General features: G+C 36.5%; 1 protein-coding gene across 1 annotated transcript in view; it reads left to right on the plus strand.

Moving 5' to 3' along the window:
* The window catches only part of COL25A1 (collagen type XXV alpha 1 chain), a 460,013-nt gene extending 440,149 nt beyond the window's left edge, over positions 1-19,864 (plus strand). The window contains exons 33-37 of the mRNA XM_053217073.1: positions 2,043-2,096; positions 4,486-4,539; positions 8,897-8,974; positions 10,818-10,856; positions 14,618-19,864. Of these exons, the coding sequence (XP_053073048.1) occupies positions 2,043-2,096; positions 4,486-4,539; positions 8,897-8,974; positions 10,818-10,856; positions 14,618-14,620 (228 nt within the window). The 3' untranslated portion in view covers positions 14,621-19,864. The remainder of the gene's footprint in view (positions 1-2,042; positions 2,097-4,485; positions 4,540-8,896; positions 8,975-10,817; positions 10,857-14,617) is intronic.
* The last annotated feature ends 1,002 nt before the right edge of the window (positions 19,865-20,866 follow it).

Here is a 20,866-nt window from a genome sequence, read left to right on the forward strand (position 1 = left end):
CCCTCAACACCTCATTGGCCAGAGTCTGGACACATGTCCTCTTCTGAAGCAGTCACTGGCGAGTGAAATGGAATTGTCATTACCTTAAAGTAATTGTTTGGGGTGAGCAATTCTGTAAGAGGAGTCCCACAAACAAATGTCTTTGTGACAGCTTAATTCAAACAAGTCATGGTATATTAATTTTAAAAACAAAAGAAAGCCAATAAAGCTGAAGGTACTCAGAGGAGAGGAAAAGGGAATAGGTCTATCAAAAGAATCTGTGGAGATTTTTCAAGGTAGACCTACTCCAGGTTATGCGAACCCTCTTTTTAAACCCCCACCTCCCACTACACGCCCCATCCTACCCCCACACGCGCACACATATACACCACCATCATCACCACCATTTAAAAAAATCATAAAATAACACTGCCAGATCAAACAGAAAGAAATTTATTTTGAATTGGTAGCCAAACCCTTTTCATTAAAAATAAGACTTCTGATTGTATATTAATAGTGATAGCTACCGCTTATGTATGAGACATATTATTTGATGACATATAATTTGATACTTTATAATCACATTTAATCTTCAGAGCAAGTCTTGCAGAATATGTATTATTCTTCTCATTTAACAGCCAATGAAGCTAGGGCATAGAAAGGTTAAGAAGGTTACCTGAGACCACACAGCCAGTAAATGCCAGACAGGAATTCAAATTTAAATCTGTTTGATTTCAAAGCCTGGCAGCCTTACTGACTGACTGGAAATTGTTCTTTCAGTAGTAAACATAAACTAATAATGAGTAAAAGTTCAACAAGCTTTTATCATATTCACTTTCGGTAATCTCCCTACACATATATATGTGCCTCTAGGTGACAGGGCCAATTAGCCCCACCAACACCTCAGTTTCGGTTAAAGAAGAATGTTAATAGTGACTTGAAATTTGCTCACATGGGAATCCGGAGTACAGAGGCACATGGCATAATGCTTGAATCTGCACACACAGCTACCAGCTGAACTTTGCATTTTAGCCATGAAAAGATTTGCTAACCTTTAAACTTCTTCAAAGGTGTGATAAAAGAAGGTAACATTTTCTTCTTGGCCACTCATATAAATATCACCATTACTCCTGAAGTTCGCATGCTAACTACTGACAAGCACCTTAATTTTACAGCTGGCAGCAAAAGGAAACACTACTTGCAAAGCAGAACATTTCTTTATCTCTTTATTACAATTATTTTGTATTTATGGATCCACCCCCAATCTCACCGTATTCTTTATAAGTATTCAAGATTATCATTATCACGTATATTGTTATAGCTGGGGCTGCTGTTCTATTTAAATAGGCTCATGGCGAGCGAGTGATGAAGGTAGTAAAAAGCTACCTTCTTAGACATTTATTTATTAGAAGGCATAGAAGTGTTTAAACTCTCTTTTTCAGAAAGGAAGCAAAACATGCACCTGATCATACTGATGTGACTTGATTAATTCAAATATGATTTACTCATGTGCCGGACACTATTCTAAGCCATGAGGATGCGGTAGGGCCCTGGCACCCCAGTGTGCATGTTCTAGTGAGGGGCACAGCAGGGAATAATCGTGCCTATCTCCTGGTGTTGGAGGCCATAAAATAAAATACAGCTCTGCAAAGGGCCAGGGTGGTCAAGGAAGAGGCCTGCTGAAGAAGAGAATTTGATAGGAAAAAAACAACAACATTTTATTCTTACATTTAAAAAATGTAGTAACTTAAAATAGTGAGTAACAGATAAATGCTTCACACTAATGCCAAAGAAACCCAAGTATAGCACTCTAGATATGCAAATCCTTCACACAACTGGATAGCAGTTCTCTTACCTACTGCCCTTCTTTCAGAGGTAATTTGGTAAAATATGCAAATGTGGGTTTCTTTTACTCTGTCAGTGACAGAAACCCCTAAAGAGCCTAAGTCATTGGAATGTTGATAAAATGGTACCTCCAATGGAGGCTTTATACACAGGCCATTAGGGAAAGTGTGTGAATATGGCATTTGTGTATGATTTGAACTTTACGGCTTTCATTTTAGGGTGAAAAAGGAGCTATGGGAGAGCCTGGACCCAGAGGACCCTATGGTCTGCCTGTGAGTTCTGTCTCTTGTTTCCACCTCCAGCATGCATAGATGACCTGACACCAGCACGGTTAACCCTTCCCCCGTGGGGCAGACTAACCACATTAGAGGAGCAGAGAATCACCCACTAATTCTCGATGACACCAGTGTAACCATGTCCTTCATGGGTCATATTCACATCTATTCTCAGACACACACACTCTCAGACACACACACACACACACACACACACACACTTCTGGAGATGGAGAGGATCAGAGATTATCCACTAGATCAAAGGTTCTAACCTGAAAGTCAGATTTCAACACGCTCCCTATGCCATCTCACTAGGCGCCTAGGCGCCCATAATTGACACTTCCTTGGAAGGTCACTGCCAAAAGTGGGTGTGAAAGTGTCACTTAGTTTCTTCAGACTTTATCTGTTCCCATAGGTTATTGACTAAAACTACTCTTGCTAATAAAAGTTATTTCTCAAATTGATATTTACCATGACTTCGATGTTTCCGACCTTTCTAAAGTACTGCAGTGATAAGAGATCTTTAGAACACAGAATGTTAATAGTGTCCTGTCTTCTGAAAATTCCCAATCATATGATCTTCAAACTGAGGCTTCAGGTTTACTTCAGAACACTATCTTGGGGTTGATTATAAGTGATTTGATAGGGTAGGGTAGGCCTGCAATAGAAAAACATATACTCCATTGAAGTTTTTAACCCCTATATACCTTCCACATGCCTTATAACCTTACAGTTTTTATGAACCAAGATATAAATTTAAATCAGGATTACTTCAGTGCTGAAAGAGATGCTGATTTTGAAAGAGATTACAAAATCTAATTGACGGAATTAAAGCAACTTTTCAGGCACTTTGGATGGCCCTGTTGTGTGACACAATAGGGTCTTTGCCCTGGTAATCTTGCACAACCGTCTTATGACTCCTTTTATATTTGGGGATCATGGATTGACAAAGTTTACTTAACAACAGTTTTTAAGTTGTGACCCTCACACCCTCAATATTTATAGACAAGGCGCCCATCTAGCCAAATTAAAACGATACTTAACAATAAGCAGGTTTCACATCCTTTACTCATTTATAAACCAAGTACTAATTTATCAAACCGAAGCGGTATTGATTTGCATAGTCTATTAGTGCTGGTATGTTTTTCAGTCAACTAAACAGCATCTGTGTTTTCAGCTTACTCCTGGATTGATAAAGTGGATACCAAGCTTTAAACTTCAGTGAAATATCTGGCTATATAACCTAATACATAATAAAAAAAAATATTACCATGACCCTTAACTACAGCATTAACAGTCCCTTCACTTGATTTGGTGAGAGAAATTGGTATTACTAATCAATAAAGACTCTTTTTCACATCTCTGAAGTAGTTGTTCTAATACTAGTGTTGCATGTCCAGGCAGCCTTAAACAAACACTAACCTATTCATGAAACTTAGGAACACTAATGTAGCTACTATGGTTCTTTGGCAGGGGAAAGATGGAGAGCCTGGTCTTGATGTAAGTAATTTGTACAATGAACATCTTCCTGTGACAATAGATGCTGATGGTCTCCATCATCAATAACAGCAAGAATACCTTTTTCTAGGCACGTAGTTATTCGTACAGCGTATACTGCTGTGCGTGTAGACAGCAATATAAAATACGCCACTAGTGTCTGCATGAGATAAACAGAAAAGCCAAACACAGAATTAGTGTAAAGTTAATAACTGACAGTTAATAATGGCACTTCAAAATACTTTCCCAAATTAGGGACACCCCCTGCACATCAGCAGTTGAATGACTGATTTTAAACTCTGCGGAAAATTGGAATATCTTTCACATGCTACCTTTAAGGAGTGGTGTGCTGTGTTTATTCTCAAAGCTGCTATGCAATATTTTTTCCTTTTAGCATAAAGTGTCTATACACCTTATGATAACATAATTCTATAAAAATAGAGAATGTCAAAAGTATATGCCTCTTGAAATGATCACTTTATTATGTGAATATAATAGTAGCCTGTATTATGTAGTACTATTACATTAGGTAATAATAGTTACTTTTTCTTGAGCACCTGTTATGTACAAGCATAAAATGCTGAGGTAAGTGCTTTGCCCAAGGCCACACAAATCAGTGAACTTGCCAGGATTCACACTAGGATCCTGATATTCTCTCCACTATACATATTTTAGGAGAAAAAGCAAGAAATGTGTTTTATATAGATAACTGAAATGTTAGACAGCTATTGCTTCAAAGTGCTACTTTAACTATCTAAATTTTGAGATTATTGGTCGTGCCATTTCTCTTCATATTTGCGTTCAAGAACATGAAGTCTTACCTTTTTTTAAATATGATTTTGCCACAGTTACATTAATAGTTCTTTTTGGTTTGCTTTTTATCCTATAGGGCTTCCCTGGTCCACGAGGCGAGAAGGGTGATGTAGGAGAAAAGGGAGAAAAGGTGACCTCTCCATTCTAGCACGTGCCTGTTTGATTTTTCTCATGCCATGTGCTTTTCTGTTCAACCTGTGTGATTCTTTCATACATCTAATTTTTCTCCATCCTGTGCTCCAAAAACTCACTGATGCCTGATCTAAAAAACCAGGTCTTCACAGAGCAATGAAGGCTATGGCCCTAGAAATAAGGGCACAATCTAGCATAGAACAAAAAAATTTAATCTCCAGATTGCCAGGCTACAGTCTTTTGACCACCTGGCACCAATTTGTTGAAAGATGTAATGTCTAGGGATTCTTGAAAATAAAATAAAAAGGCATTTATTACATTAAAGTAAAATTAAATAGCCCAAATCTGCAAGGGTCTTCTGGCAGAGCTCACCTACCATGTAAAACCAGCATCTAATTTATATGGACAACATTCCCAGTAGAGAGACAAAAGATGTGTCCTGTGTCGTGATTGTTTGATTGGAAAACGGAGAGCAAGCAGTGTGACTGATAAACCCCAGGGAGTCCACCATTATGCAGGGGGTAGGACTCACCACCTCCAGATGCTGGAGATATTTTTAAATGAAGATATTCGTGTATTTTATGATGTTAGTGTTTAGGTTCTATATCAGGACCATTGGCTCCAGGGGATATAACAGCCAATATCAGGCAAATTGGTTTTATGTCTGAAAGCAAAATTTGGATTATGGATTTTAAAAACATTTTTTCCTTTCCTCTCCCCTTTGAACAATAATTTTGGGCCTTGAACAGTAATTTTTTACATTGAGTACAGCAAGAGAAGTAAACAGAAACTCAGTACCTTCATAGAATAGTGAAAATCTTACAGTGGCTGAAATTGTACTTTCCTAGTTCAAATTTAAACCAATTCTATTTCTCAGATTAATTTATGTCCTGCTGTACTTAACAAAACACTGTTTTCAAAACCCTATAAATTCTCTTTAACGGTGAAATTTATTGCTGTTGAAAAACAAGGCCAGGGCTGCCTGGGTGGCTCAGTTGGTTGAGCATCCGACTCTTGATTTCAGCTCAGGTCAAGATCCCAGGGTTGTAGGATCAAGCCCTGTGTCAGTTGCGCACTGAGCGTGGAGCCTACTTAAGATTCTCTTTCTCTTTCCCTCTGCCTCTCTCCCCCACTCAAGCTCTCTCTGTCTCTAGAAAGGAAGAAAGAAAGAAAAGAAAGAAAGGGACGGAGGAAAGGGAGAGAGAGACAAGAAAGAAAGAAAAGCAAGGCCAAATTAGAATTGTCAAAGAAAGAAGGGTATTAAGCCTGCTGTGTGTTCTTTAGGCCTTAGACATTACTTAGCTTCCCACTGGTAAGAGAGCTCATGTCAGTGGTTATGTAAAAGCACCATCATCATCATTATCAATATCACTGCATTTATTGAACATTTATTATATGCTTTCCCAAAAGCTTTATACATGCTAAGTCTTTTAATCCTCATAACACACCCCTGATGTTGGTGCTGTTACAGTCCCCATTTCACAGACAAGGAAACTGAAACCTTAAAAAAGTTCTTTTCTTTTAAATTATAAATGCTAATGATAAAGTATACATGTTTTGGTTTGAGATAAATTGTACATGTGAACCTTTAGCCCAAGGTGTATGTACTTCAAAGATTATAGGCATTTATTTTATATTTACCTAATGGGTTGTATGAGTCTAAAATCTTAGTCACTCAAAAGTATGTCACCATTGTGGGGATACTCATTTTAACGATCTTTTAAATAAAGAAGAAATTATCAGTATTATAACTTATGAAAACAAAGCTACAAATTTAATCCTCAGAATAATATTAATCACTCATACAAAAATATTTCCATATTTCAGATTCCATGATTAGAAGTTTTACATTCAGGAAAATTAGATCCAAATGTGAACACTTTATGTGTATCATTTTTTGACATGGGAGATAAAAATTAGCAAGAGCCCTCATGTGCTCATGCCCATAAGGACAGATGGTTTTGTGTCACATAGGGAATCACTAACTGCTACAAAATTATGTTGATTAGTAGTAATGCTGATTCATTATTCTTTGTACAATAGTGTCTGTTTTCCATAAAGCTTGAGGTTTGCTAAAATATTACTGAAAAGGATTCCTACAGCCTGTTAGAGTCAACATTCGTATGACAACACTTCTCTGTCAAGTATTGATCTGTTGACTTATCAAATAATGAATTGAATTCTAAATTATTAATACTCAACACACCTGTCTGACCTATGTGATGAAGAGTCCACCGCCCGCTGGGAAAGAAAAGCTTACCCAAACAAGTTTAAATCAATTTTATGTCCTGGCATTGACGTTATTTGCTGAGGAAAGATATTGACTGAACTTGCACGAGTGAACAATTTAGTCCTAAATGCTCCTCCCATCCTACTTCCTGTCACACCTGCTCGCATTTCACCCTGGATTCTTAGGTCTTTGTCTTTGATCGTGATTAACCAAACCACACGGAATTTCTCTTTTTCCCCAGTATTGAAGAAACCCAAGTGTTTTTGATTCTGAGCCTTCTGATGCAATCTTTTTGGCACACAGGAGATAAATGAAGAGCTTTCACTCACACAGTCAGAATGAATGCATTAATTTGAATGCATATCTCATATATATCTTATATGTCTCTGAATATTCATGTTGTTTTTGCCTCTGAAATTATCCACTTTCATTGTAACTGCCTTCCTGAGTGCAGAATGAATACACTAATCTAAATATGCATTGCACAGTATTTTGTATTCTGTACAGCACCAACTTCTTGTCTATAAATATGCAGAGATATTTATGTTAATAAGAAACAGCTGAGGTGCATTCCTTCCTTCTCCTCCTTTTGCCTCCTTTTCTTAATTCCTCCATTCCCATGATCCATGCAGATTTCCACAACCTCTACCTTGATGCCTAAATACTAATTTCCAGGGCTACATTCCTACTATGTAATTATCCTTCCTACCTCATTTTTTAGTATTAGCTCAACTGAGTCCAAACTGCTTTTCCTTCTCTTGAACAGGATTTTTTTTTTTGGCTTTTGTTACATTATAAGCTGGAAACCCATTTACCATTGTGAACACCTGGCATGAGATCTGTAAGAATGAATTAAAGAACATCGCCGGATTTATAAATAAGTCCATATCTTCAATTGGCATGGCTGAGAAGTATTAGCACGTTTAAAATTTGTTTACCTGACCTTAATAAAGTATTTGCTTGTAGTTTCCTTTAAAAAAAAAGTTAAAAGAAACAGAAGGTTATTTTAATATACTGAATATTTTTTAATGAAAGCTACAAAAAATAATGTCATAAAATTGGATCAAAAAGATAGAGGTTGTTTATATTCATTCCTTTTCCTCTGGCTCAGTGTAGCTTTCATCTGTTATAGGATTAGAAGAAAGCAAGCTGACAAGGTATTGAAAATTGGGTATTCATTATTCCTCTGAATTTGACCTGCCACTGGCTGGCTTCCATACAGTTGGATCTGCCACCAGATCTGTGGCAATAACACCTCATAGTTCACTAGGACTATGGCGCTGGGGTCTAAGTCAGCTCTTGATGTGTTGGCCTTTTAAATCTTCTGCTTTCATCTTGTTGACTATCTTAAGTAAAATCCTACATATCACTGCCCAGAATCCATTGTCACTCTGAAAGAATGAGTTATCTTTTATAATATCATTCCTTACCTAAACCAGAAAACAGTGGTAAATGCCCTTCCAGACTTTTATTGGCTACACCATCTTTTGAGTCGCCATTATTTCCCACCCCCCCAAATAAAACTTGTCTTTTATTTAAACCCTTATATCCACAGGGGGAAAAGGGAAAGAAAGGCAAAAAGGGGCCTAAAGGGGAGAAAGGAGAACAGGGTGCTCCTGGATTAGATGCACCTTGCCCGTTGGTATGTCTGACTCATGCAACTGTCTCCAGATGTCATGTGTAAAGGAACAAACTGGGAGAAGAGCAAACTGGAGGGACATGCAACAGCAGGGGTGCTGATTGGGATTGCTTAACATGGACTTTAAGATACCAGAAACATCTGTCTCAGGCTATCCTGGTATATTCCACGCCTTGTCTCTGACCACCAGCTGTGCTTGGTTTCTTAACACTCAAATATTGACGTGCAATTGGAAAGTGAATGTGGGACCCAAAGAGAAACTAGTGCTATTCCATACCACTCAAAAGACAAAGTCACTATTCCCAGACAATCCCTAATTACAGGGATATGTCGAGCTCTTATTTTTCCCAACTTCAGTGGATGTCACTTTGTCCTTCAGCATTGCTCCTCTCCCAGCCTTTCGTTATTGTAGTTATTTCTTTAGCAGAATTTGTGCTTAAGTGATTTCTTGTGTTAGTAACGTTATGAGTTAATCTTTACAAACAGGGATTCCGTGGCGTTAAGGGGGAAAAAGGGGAGCCAGGTCAGCCTGGCCTGGATGGGCTGGATGCCCCTTGCCAATTGGTACAGTATTTCTCTTTCCTACCACCCTGCATGCGATTCCTTTGTTTATGACATATTCATCCGTATCAGTGTAAAGTGGTACTTCTGGAACAAGCTTTACATGATAAACACACTACATGCATGTGCATGAAGAGCTCCTTCAGCAATTCTGCAGAGTGAAGAGAGCAAGCACGCATTTCTGTCAATGCCTGCGAATTAATTTCCTGACCTTGTTCTCACAACTGACACGATTGCCATGTCTGCATTCTGGGGAATATTAATCTAGTCAATAAAGGATTAATGAATACATTAAAACTACCTTAAAAATCTTCTATGTAAAGGTACCGCTAGGCCATAACTTTGGGTTCTACCCCTAAATTTAGCTTTTTTTTTTTCTTTTTCTCTGAAAGAAATAAAGGCATTTTGCCTCTTCCACTAAATTTCTGTCAGGCCGTAAATAAGCCAGACCTATAGAGTTAAGTTTCTGTGGTCAACAGTTAACCGGTTCAAGGGAATGCTGTTCAGAGACCCTAGGGAAGGAAGCCAAACTTCTTTGAGCTTCTAAAGATGGTAATAGTCTGCAGCCCAACCTTCTTTGTCACATAACCTTTTCAATTTAATGGTCTCTCCTTTTGAAACTCACTTCCCTAAAGTAGACAGAACTCCCCTATCCCCATTGGCATGAACTCAAAATCCTCCTTATACTAAAATCTAAAATTCTACTGGGTGATCCTCTCCTTGTACCAATCTGGCATTACCAAGTTTTTCCCAGATATCTTATAAAGCTATTTCAAAGTGTTTTTTTTTAACATTTAAAAAGAAAGTATATTCTGAGGTATAAAAGAAAACTTTTTAGGGTTGTGTCATACTTATTGATTGATTGTTATACTTGGTCTGCATGTTTTTATATTATTCTTCAGTGCTAAGCATGATTTTTTAAAGAAAAAGTTATATTTCTTAAGTCTTTAAAGAGATTATATTTATAGGAAAAATGTATTTGGCAAATAATTACAATTATAAAATATCAATATGAAAAGCCTAGTCTTTTATTTTGTTTCCTTGTTGTTGATAATAAATAATACTTTATAATCATTTTGTTAGGAGAAAATACAAGCATGCCTCATAAACTATCAACTCTTTCTGCCTTATTTATATCATTTGTATCTGAAGAGTGCTTATACCTTAAAATAAATTGTGCAACATTTAGACTCCCTTGTTTATTCAGAATTTGACAACCAGCTTTTAAGGGATTTTAATTTAAAAATTGACAAATGCCATGGATGACATCTTACTGTGAAGATCTAGATGGGCTGCCTTTAAACTGAGTTAATTGAATATGTTCTACTATGTTGTTTTCAATAGAGAAAAGCAAAAGGCACTGGCATGTGAAGAGCTATAAACTTCAGATAGAAATGGTTCATCATTGATTATTCATGGATTCATTATCATGCATTCAACCATAGACCATAGTGACCAGGAGGAGGAGTTATTTCTATTTATTTAATAAAGATAATTGTAAAATGTGTTTTAATGAAACGAAGAGGAATAGTACAAATTTATTACCTAAAGGTGGAACTGAGTAGACCACTATGCTTTTGTAAATTTCCTTTTTTCAAAATTAGATGTAATTTTTTTCTATATGCATTTTCAAAAGGCGTCCTCACTCTAGAAAATATTTGCATTTTCTTCACTTGAACTAATGTTGGGTATTTTTTGGGGAGTTGAAAATTAGAAAAAAATGCCTACAACTAAAGCCACCTAATGGGTAGAAATCTATTTTTTTTTAAGCTTCTGAGCATGTGAATAATGAAGTATGTTCACTTTTGTGGAGTCTGAGGAATTCTTGCTCTTCTCTTTAAAACAGGGGCCAGATGGATTACCTATGCCTGGCTGTTGGCAAAAGGTAGGCACTACAGAATTATTTCTGAAAGAAGCACTCTCCCTTTCTCTTCACCTGGCCTGTTTTTTTCCATTGAAAATGGACCTTTCAAATTTGACATTCCTGGAAGTTGTTTGGGCATTAAAAAGCAAAAGATTCCATATCCAGGTTCTTGCTTGATTAATATGTGTACTTCTGATTTCTTCCTAAACTGATAAGTGAAAACAGTTCTTAACAAACATTGTAACTTGGAAACCTTCCCTATCAAATCCTTTCTGTGCGATGGAAAGGGGCAGTGCATCTTGACAATGGTTTTATCAATAAACCCCTTGTCCTCCTACTATTTATAACTATCCTTAATTGTGGTTCTTTTCCTATGTGTGCTCAATTACTTAGGCAAACATGCAAATGCAATGGTAGAACCCTGCCAATATTAATCACAAAGCTGAGAAAGCAGAAAGTGTAAACATGGTTTTTTTTTCTCCATTGATGATTTATTTAGGATTATACTTAAGTTGGTGTTTTTATGATAATCAGTTTATTCTAGCCTCTTCATGTGGCTAGCCATGGTCACTGTGTATATATCCTGTCTGGAAGGGAACTTCATAGACGACCTTCTATGTACAAAGGCTATATGATGAGCCCTTTTATATAGGAGACAGAATTTTACTTAATCCTCACAATAACACTGTAGGGTATTATTATCCTCAATGATGCTAATGAAGAAACTGAAGTTCAGAGAGGTTTCTGAACTTCCAAGGGCAAGAGCTAGTATCCAGCAGAACAAGAAGTGGACGGTGGAAAGCAATGGCAGAACTTTAAGCAGGGAGGAGTTCTGTATGCGCCGTGCCAGTCAGAGACTACCAAACCTTTACACAATAACAGTGTGAATCTAATTATAAAGAACCGTGCATATATGCTACTGAAAGATAAAGGAATTCCACTGATGGAAAAATGAGCTGGGGGGAAGGATCATGCTTCTTTGATCATGTCGAAGTTTTCTCTCTAACACCTTGTGGCTTCTTGAGTGATTTTTGACAGGCATGCCTCATTGGCAAAACTATACAGAACTCTAGGATTGCAGAAGATGAAGGGAAACTTGACTCTCCTCCTTATGTCTCATCTCATCAGCAGGATGGGTGAGGAGAGACTGTGTAACTCACTCTCCCGCTTAGCTGCTTCCCGCCCCCCGGCTGGGGAAAGAAACCTTCTCTCGGGAGCGTCATTTATTTAGCAGCTCTCCATACTCACTTTCAGCCAGTCAGATAATTAGCTCCATCACAGCTGAGGTCAAGGGCTTCTCAGGAAGATGGGCCTATCATCATATTCTTCTTCACCTGAGAAAAGTATCCTTCATCATGAGAACCCCTGTTCTCAGAATTTTTAATACCATCCTGAGCTGGAATTACCATTTACTCTTTAACTGTTGACCTGTCATCTAATACTGTAATGATTTTTTAATACAGTCATAGGCACTCTTTACATAGAGTGAAATGTTGAAAGGCTTACTTTATCCAGCCTCTGACACTACTCAGAACTTGTGTTTACGTATTTTATTGGCCACTTGTAAATCACCTCCATTTTGTGAGTGCGTAGTAATAATGGCACAGAGCAAAGAGCTCATCATTTTTTGGTCCATGAAATGGCCAAACCTAGTAGTAATATGAGTAGCATCGGAAAATCAGAAATTTCCCCTTTAAGGACTCTTTTTTCACAGAATAGGCGCTATATTCCACATAGGATTAAGGACTTGTTAAATCTAGCGTCTTCTTATATAAGGAACTCAGTAAGAAAACTTCAGTACTGTTTACCGCACTTCCCAACACACACAAATGTAAATCACTGTGCTCAAACTTGTTCAGTATCTCCTCACTCCAAAAAAGAAGGAAGAAGAAGAAGGGGGAGAAGGAGGAGGAGGAGATTGAGAAGAAGAGGAAGAAGGAAAGAAACAATTAGAAAAATAAAGTTCTAAAATCTCTTATGTGATCCCAAATTTGATTTAGTCAAATCATATTTTTAAGTGATATTTTTTAGAGAAGTCTAGTAGATTCGTTTTAGTCCTGTTTTATGTGGACCACCCTTTTAAACACTGTTATGTTTATTAGCCTCTAAAGCACTGTGGTAAATGTTTGACTGAAAAGTCATAGCATGGGAGCAGGTGTAAAGTATTGTGATTAATGAGCAAGTCTCCTTGGTCATGCTACTCCCAATACTAATTTCTCATGCAAAACTATTTGATCTTTGTTTAAATTACTTTTCTTTCTAGATATTGCTCCGTTTTATAAATTTTAAAGAATAATAATATACCAGTTCACAGTGTAATTCATACAGTGAATAAATGGCAGAATTTATGGTTTACAAAGTACCTTCAGACTATTAAAGTTATCCATTCTCATTCAGGGATGAAAAATTATGTATTAGGAAAAATACATACAGGCTTCATATTTTTTAATGTTTCACTAAATGGGTTTAGTTTTCACTTAAACAGGCAGACAGGTTTTCAGCAAAACCATCCTAAAGCAAGGTGACACAATTTTTTCAGCTAAGTCTTAAAATTGGAGGGGCGGGGGGAGAATCTTTAAAATTCCATAGATTTTTTACAAAACATCAGTAGTCAAATATCCACCTATTTGAATTTTGAGCTAAGTGAGAGTTTGGGGAAAGGAGTACTTCCACAGGCACATTCTCTAGCATTGACATGACATGCAAAAACATTGAGTGAACGCCGTCTCCGGAGGTCATAAACTACCCGGCCCCTTAAGCACACCTACTATAGCATCTGTTTTTCTTGGAGAGAGAAAAACAAATGTTTGTAATTAATGAACTGGGCATTCTACTTTTCTCATTATTTTTTTCCTTTGTTTTTTGACTAAAAGTGAAGTTCCCCAAGATCTGCTCTATAAATGTATACCTCAAAGACCATTGTCCCTCTGTTCCCTCAGATTTGACTTTAGCTCCAGGAAAACCTTAATAATTATGGCTGTTCAAAATGAGCAGCCAGAGATTTTTGGTACCTTAGGTCACAGTGGAACCTCCAATACAGCTTTTTTTTTTTAAGTTTATTTATTAGAGAGAGAGGGAGAGCGAGTGTGAGTGGGGGAGGGGCAGAGAGCGAAGGAGACAGCGAATCCCAAGCAGGCTCCACACTGTCAGCACAGAGCCCAACGCGGGGCTTGAACCCATGAGCCGTGAGATCATGACCTGAGCTGAAACCCAGAGCCGGAGGCTTAATAAACTGAGCCACCCAGGAACCCCTCCACTACAGCTTCATGACCTGATAGCAGGCAGGTTTTACCTTGTGCACCATCCACAGCAGGGCAGGGCTAGCAAAGAAAAGGGGAAACAAGAACCATAGGGTATTATAGTCAGGTGTGGGTGAAGTAAACAGTGTCCCTGAGGGCAGAATCCTCAGCCTCATTCACAGTGGGTTCTAATACGTGGAGAAGATTATATAAGCATAGAACATGTATTTTAATTATGGCACATATGTGATAACATACTAATTTTCTGCTTTCCCAGAATTGTTACTGAGACAAACCACAAACTTCCTGGTGGCAAAAGAAAAATGTGTATTGAACCTAGGATGGAAATTTTAATGACACCCTAGGGTTTTAGAAAAGTGATGTTTGGGACACACATCATTTGGTTCATTGATTTAAAAACAAAACAAAACAAAAACTATATTCAGGGTTCTACCAATTTTCTTAAAATAAATGTTAATTTGGAATTGTTATTCTAAACCACTAATTCTATGTATGTCTCTTCTGTTGTTTGTTTTTCTGCAGTGATGAATCTAACCTTCCGAGCATGAAGTTGTATATATAATGGTCCACTTTTTATATTTATAGTTGAAAATCGAATTGCAGATTTTACAAGTCTGAGATATGTTTACATATAGCTGCTTCTTCCTGTTTGCAATAGTACACATGTCCATCTTTTCTCCACTTCCATCTGAAATTGGGCAATATGTGAAACCAGTGAGAAGCCTGCAAAAAATATAGATCAGTATCTCTTTACCTTATGTGAAGACATGTATTTAAATGGACACATCAGTGATACAGAATGATTGTTCTTGCTATTTTCTTACTTTGGGCTTGTTAATTGCATGGACAAAAAGTGCCATGAAATAGTTTACATGAAATCGTGACCAAATATGGACTCGAAACTACAAATAGGTACTATACTAACTGATTTTAGAGTTTATCGTCGCATCCCTACTCACCTCACTGTTAGCATTGATTGGTGCCCACACCACCCATTGAAACTGACTAAAGAAAGCATGAGTGTGCCAAACCTGCTTGACGTTCAGATGCTAGCATGCCGCTTAATGAGTCTTTTGATCACATCTGAGCCTTTATTTCTTTTGTCATCTCAAGGGGGTTACACCATGGCTTATTGCCAAAAAGAGATAAGGTGGCGGAGAGCACACACACAAATGGTCTTGTATTTTGAGGGAGCTGCAGTCCCAACTGCAGATCTACCTACAGCTTCCAGTATTGTGGGCTCACGTGGCCACCTTGGTTGAAACATCAAGGGATTGAGCTGGTTGCCTCCACTTATTTTTCCTTGGGCTGACCTTGGCAGTGAAGACAAGGGAAGAGGACCGCTTCAGCATCCTGCGCTGTCTCTCCTGTGACCAAGTAGAAAAAAAGAGGTTTACAAATGCAGACACCCGGAACAACAGACTTTTAAAAAAATAAACTGAATTCCAACAAGTGTTAATATGGGTGCTTTTGGAAACTGACAGAGGCATATGGCACTTCTTTAGGGTAGGAGGTTCTTGGAATGGCAGCCCCTGTTCCTGCGGACAAAGGATGTGTACATCCCACCACAGGGAAGGGGTACCACTCCCGAGAACGGCTTGGCTGAAATAACCTCTTCTGAAATTGTAGGGAGCTCACCCTACAAGCTCTACCGAAGCTGATGCTGTCCTTCCTAACGATATCCAACTTATTTCAAACATTTTCTACAAAGTTCTAGAAACATATTTTTCATTCTTTTTTATACTTTTCCTTTCTAGTTCCAGCAATATTAAGAAAAGATTTCTTTCCATTTTTGTCACATTTGTTTTGAACAATTTTTTAAACCAAAGTCTTCTAAACCTAAAATAACTTGGTAGCAATAGCCAAGATGACTTTTTACTAACTTCTCTCTTGTTTTGAATAACTGAAGAGAATATAAAAGAAGCTCCACTTTCAGTTCATTGTAAAGCATTAAAGTTAAGCAGGGTTTTTTAGTACTTTTTGACTTTTTTTTCATATGATGACTCTAACTTACATGGTGATCATCAGTTAAGTCAAGATTTGGTCACATTTGATAGTATTAACTCATTTCTATTTCTTGTAATTCTATTTAGATCTAAGTTTTGTCCATATTTAGATTTCTTTATCTTTTTTTTTTACATTTTTGTCTTATGCACAGACCAAATCTGTATGTCAGAAAGCTGTGAAATATAGTTGCCATAGAGTGTTTTTTTCAATTACTTACTCAAAACGATTAATTGTATTAGACTGAGCATTTCTTTGCACAGTAAAGAGTTGGTAACATGTTTTGAAATGGCTTATTCTGAGTGGAAGGGTTACATTAGGAGAAACATCATCAATGAGGAGTAGTCCATAGGACAATATACTCTCTCTCCTGACTTAATGCCATTTTGTGGGAAAATTTCTAGTTCCATTCATAAGTTTTCACCACCAGAGGGGAAATGAACTCATCATCGGGTTTATGGTGACAACAGTTAAGACATGACTATAAATAAGACAAAGATCCTAAGATGCTTGTGATCTCTTTAATATTATATAGCCAAATGTTCAGTTATACAAAATGCCTCCTTTTTATTTCTAATAAGTTTTCAAGATTGGAAAGATGTTCAAACTCTTAGATCAACCTAATTGGTAACATTTCTAGTAACATTCCACACTTGAAGCCAATTTGGCATTTTTAAAACAAGAGAGTACATTTATTTCCTAACCATCTGTTTGACATGGTTAGGAAAAAGTATTGTTCAGTGTCTGCAACAATTTGTCTTAAATGGTTTGGAAATATGAACTAAAGCAGGTAGGACTACTGTCTCTTCAGGATAACAAATAATAGTGTCTTGAGAAAATTCTGGTGGCTGTATTTCTTTCTCTCTTTCTTTCTACTCCTATAGTAGAAAGAGGTATTGAGATGAATCACTATTGAAAACTTGCACAGCTTCAAAACAAAATACCTCAATATCAAAGAGAAACATTTTATATAAAATTTTTTTTCAAATGTAGCCCTTTTAGAATACTGTTCTGTCCTATGTGTATATTGGGGGGTTTGCTCTACAACTGATTTGACAATATTGATTTTTATTCGATGAGTAAAGGAAGTCGTAAACTTCCGTTGCATTTATTTCCTTGGGAAAAACAAAGAGATGATAGTACTCCTCTTTGTTTGGTGAAATTATTAGGTGTTAACCACCATGGATAGATAATCTTCAACTTTTGGTTACAAAAATATTTTCAGCCATCCATTTTGTCATCAGTATAGAGAATCCTCAAATAATTGCTGAATGAACTAATAAATTATGCCGCTGGTGTATGTGTTGGCAGATATATATTTTTCTTCAAGATTTCCAACCTTTAGTTTGTATTATTGGATAGAGGATTGAGAAAAAATGCATGAAAGACATTGGCAATAAGTCAAAATCTATTTCTATTTCTGATAAGCATCTTTTAAGAATGCCAAATTGGTATGTGTTTTAACTTCAAAATTGTTTTCCATCCTTGTTGGTGCTAATATATTTTCTTTTCTTTATGGACAATGCAACTCTACTATGGATAATTGTGTTTCTCTGTTTGATAGCATTCCTAAACTGTTAGTGTGTGATTTTATTTTTGAAGTTCATGAATTTGCTGTAATACGGTTCAATGACCAGTCTTTCTTAATGTAAAACAAAACAAAACAGTGTACCTATAGATGATGTGTGCCTACTCGGATCATGGATCTTATTTCATGTTCATTTCATATACCATGTGCCTTTATCAACTTTCATCCTCATCTTTTAGCTTATTTAATTTGAATAAGTCTGACAAAACCAATGCTAGATAAGTCTAACACATTCATAGAGTACCTGACACACAGATATGCCTGAATTTCTTCTAGCTTTCATTTCCATTATGAGAAACTGTCTTGGAGGATTTTTCTTTCTTATTTGATTTTATAGAAAACATAAGAATATCTTGGATTTCTACCAAAAAAAAAAAAGTCTGTTCTTGAATTTACTTTCTGTGCATGATGTTCTGATGGGACGGTAAGCACTTATGCATCCGGTAGTTCATTCTACATGTCCTCTGTCTACAATACATACATATATCTGCTAGTTTGGAAAATAGTCAAATCAGCATGTCAAGATCTATGGGAAATTGTCTGGTCTCTTATGTTTTTATCACTTAAAAAACGTGCTTAATTTTCCAAGGTTTTTTAATTTTACTCTTGTACCATAAAAAGTTAATATTGCCTTTCATCCCTTTTTTTTTTTTGACAATATATATTCTCTTACCCAGAAATAAGTTATGCTTGAATGGTGGGTGGTGTTTTGATATTGTAGTAAGCGATCATAGGAACATGCAAATACTGATATTTGAAACCTTGTTTTTCTCTATGTCTTGATAACCAAGTTATATTAATAATTAACATTACCAAAAATGAACTTTTATAATTTCTACCAAAACAAACAAAAAAACCTCTGCTATCTCTAAAAAGCCAAGTCCATAGCAACCTAACTTTATGTCCTCAAAAATAATTAAGAATAATCACATGTGATTCTGGTGATTAAAATCATTCATTTCTAGTGGAATTAAAATACTTGACCGATCATGATTCCATTGTATTATTTTAAAATGTAAGAACCTTACATCCCTTTTTTTCCCATTTTATTGACATATCTTCATATTGGCTAGATTTACTATATGCCATAGCAGAGATAAACTTCCAACTTAAATTTTTGGTAGATTTTGTTTTTGCTAATCCAATACTAAAATATTTTAATGGCATTTCTGATTTTTTTAATGTATTTAATGCATAAGATTCCCTATGCTGCTTTATTGACAGAACTGTCTCTTTGGGAATAGGAAGACTTTTCAACCTGACCTGTTACATTTGATTTATAGGTAAAGTAACAACATCTCTCAAAATGCAGTAGATATTCTCACATATCTCAGAAATATTAATAAATTGGATTCACAAAAGAATGTCTTAACCTATTGTTGACATTTATGTGAATATTCTTTATACTGTTGTAAATGTTTCATCCAACTTAATAACGTTTTAAAAGATGTATGTATCTGATTTTCCTTTAGAAAATATTATATTTTTATTTGTATTTTTTACATTTGTAAGTTCATCTCTATGTGCAGCTATTTTTATATTGCCAAAAAATCACATAAATACAAAATAAGAGGAAAATGCAAAAAAAAATATTTTGGCAAGCATTACACTGCATATTTTTCTTAATGTTTTGTGGGCCAGTCTCATGTAATTGATTATTCTAAGAATGTGTGGTGTCTTATCACTGTAAATATGGCACAAACCTGTTTTTCTCAGTAGTGTAAATAATTGAAAGATTGAATTCTTCCTGTTTGGTTTCTTATTTCAATTTCATCATAATTTCTCCAGCTGACATTGCTGAATCAAAAGACGTATGATTTTTGATTTGCAGTTTGGAGATAATTGCATTGTTTCAGTTTCTAATTTGTTTTTATTTCCTTTTTTAACTTGTTTTCAGGGTTCCTAGTTTGTGAGAAGTTGATCTTCAGAATTATTTTTACACTATTTATGACTTATTTTCATAATGTAAAAAGTGTGTAATTATTCCAATATTAATCCAAACAATGGTAATGAATTGTATTGTTATAAAGCTTTATTGATGTTCATGAACACGTTGGCTTGTTTTCTCTGATTTAAACACAATGCATTAAGAACTGTGTCCTGTTCTACAATATTACAATGTCACCATTCAACTTAGTGCCCATAACTAACTATGGTGATTTGCTATTAAAAAAAAACACACAAAAAAAACTAGCATTTTCTGTTTATTAGGTTATGCCTCCAGATTGAGCTTCCGTTCTAAACTCACTTTTCTTCCAGGATTCTTCATTTTAGTGAATTAAGCTTCCTGATAGCCAAATGACCCTTAGCTCAACCACATCAAGTAAATCACTATTGTGTGATTAAAATGTAGTGCACAGTAATCACTTAAATATATTGAATAACGAATCACTGAACACCTCCACCAAGGTCACCAGTGGTTTGCCAGTCCCAACTAAAAGAGCACACTTTTCAGTCCTCATCTTTCTTGCCCCCACCAGCACCATTGGATGCAGTTGACCATGGGGACCCTCTTAAACACCCTTTGCTTTAGTCCCATGTCCCTCTACTCATCATTTGCTTCTGTTTTTCTTTCTCATTTTCCTTTGCCAGCTTTTTCTCCTCTCCCTGATTGTAAATGATGACCCTCATAACTCTGACCTGCGTGCTTCTTTTACACTTCTCTGACACACTCTCCAGGAAAGCTTGTTCACTCTCATGAAAACCAAGTTTTCGTCTCCATTGCAGATTTCCGTCCATGTTCCAGACCAATTTCTATGGGCACATACCCCTGGATGTCTCACAGGTAGCTCATTGCCTTCACCTACGTATCTGGTTCTCTTCCAGACTTCTATATTATAGTGAACAAGCCACCACCACCTGCCATCTAAGAAACATGGTAGAAACTTCAGAATCATTCTGGACATTGCCTACCTGTCATCACCCACCCCTTCCTTCATACATACAGCATCTAATGCATTACCAATCCCTTCAATTCTACCTCCTAGATGTCTCTCAGATCCAATTCCTCCTTTTTTTTTTCATCCCCATTACCATTGCCTTGGTTCAGGTGCCCCCCCCTTCCTTGCTTGAACTTTTAGAAAAGCCTTCTAACTGGCCTCCTTGCCTCTAATTACCACCTCCTCTCCACCAGATATTCTATATTACCCTAAGGGTGATGATTCAAGGAAAGCAAATAA

This window comes from Acinonyx jubatus, chromosome B1 (assembly GCF_027475565.1).
Source record: "Acinonyx jubatus isolate Ajub_Pintada_27869175 chromosome B1, VMU_Ajub_asm_v1.0, whole genome shotgun sequence".
NCBI lineage: Eukaryota > Metazoa > Chordata > Mammalia > Carnivora > Felidae > Acinonyx > Acinonyx jubatus.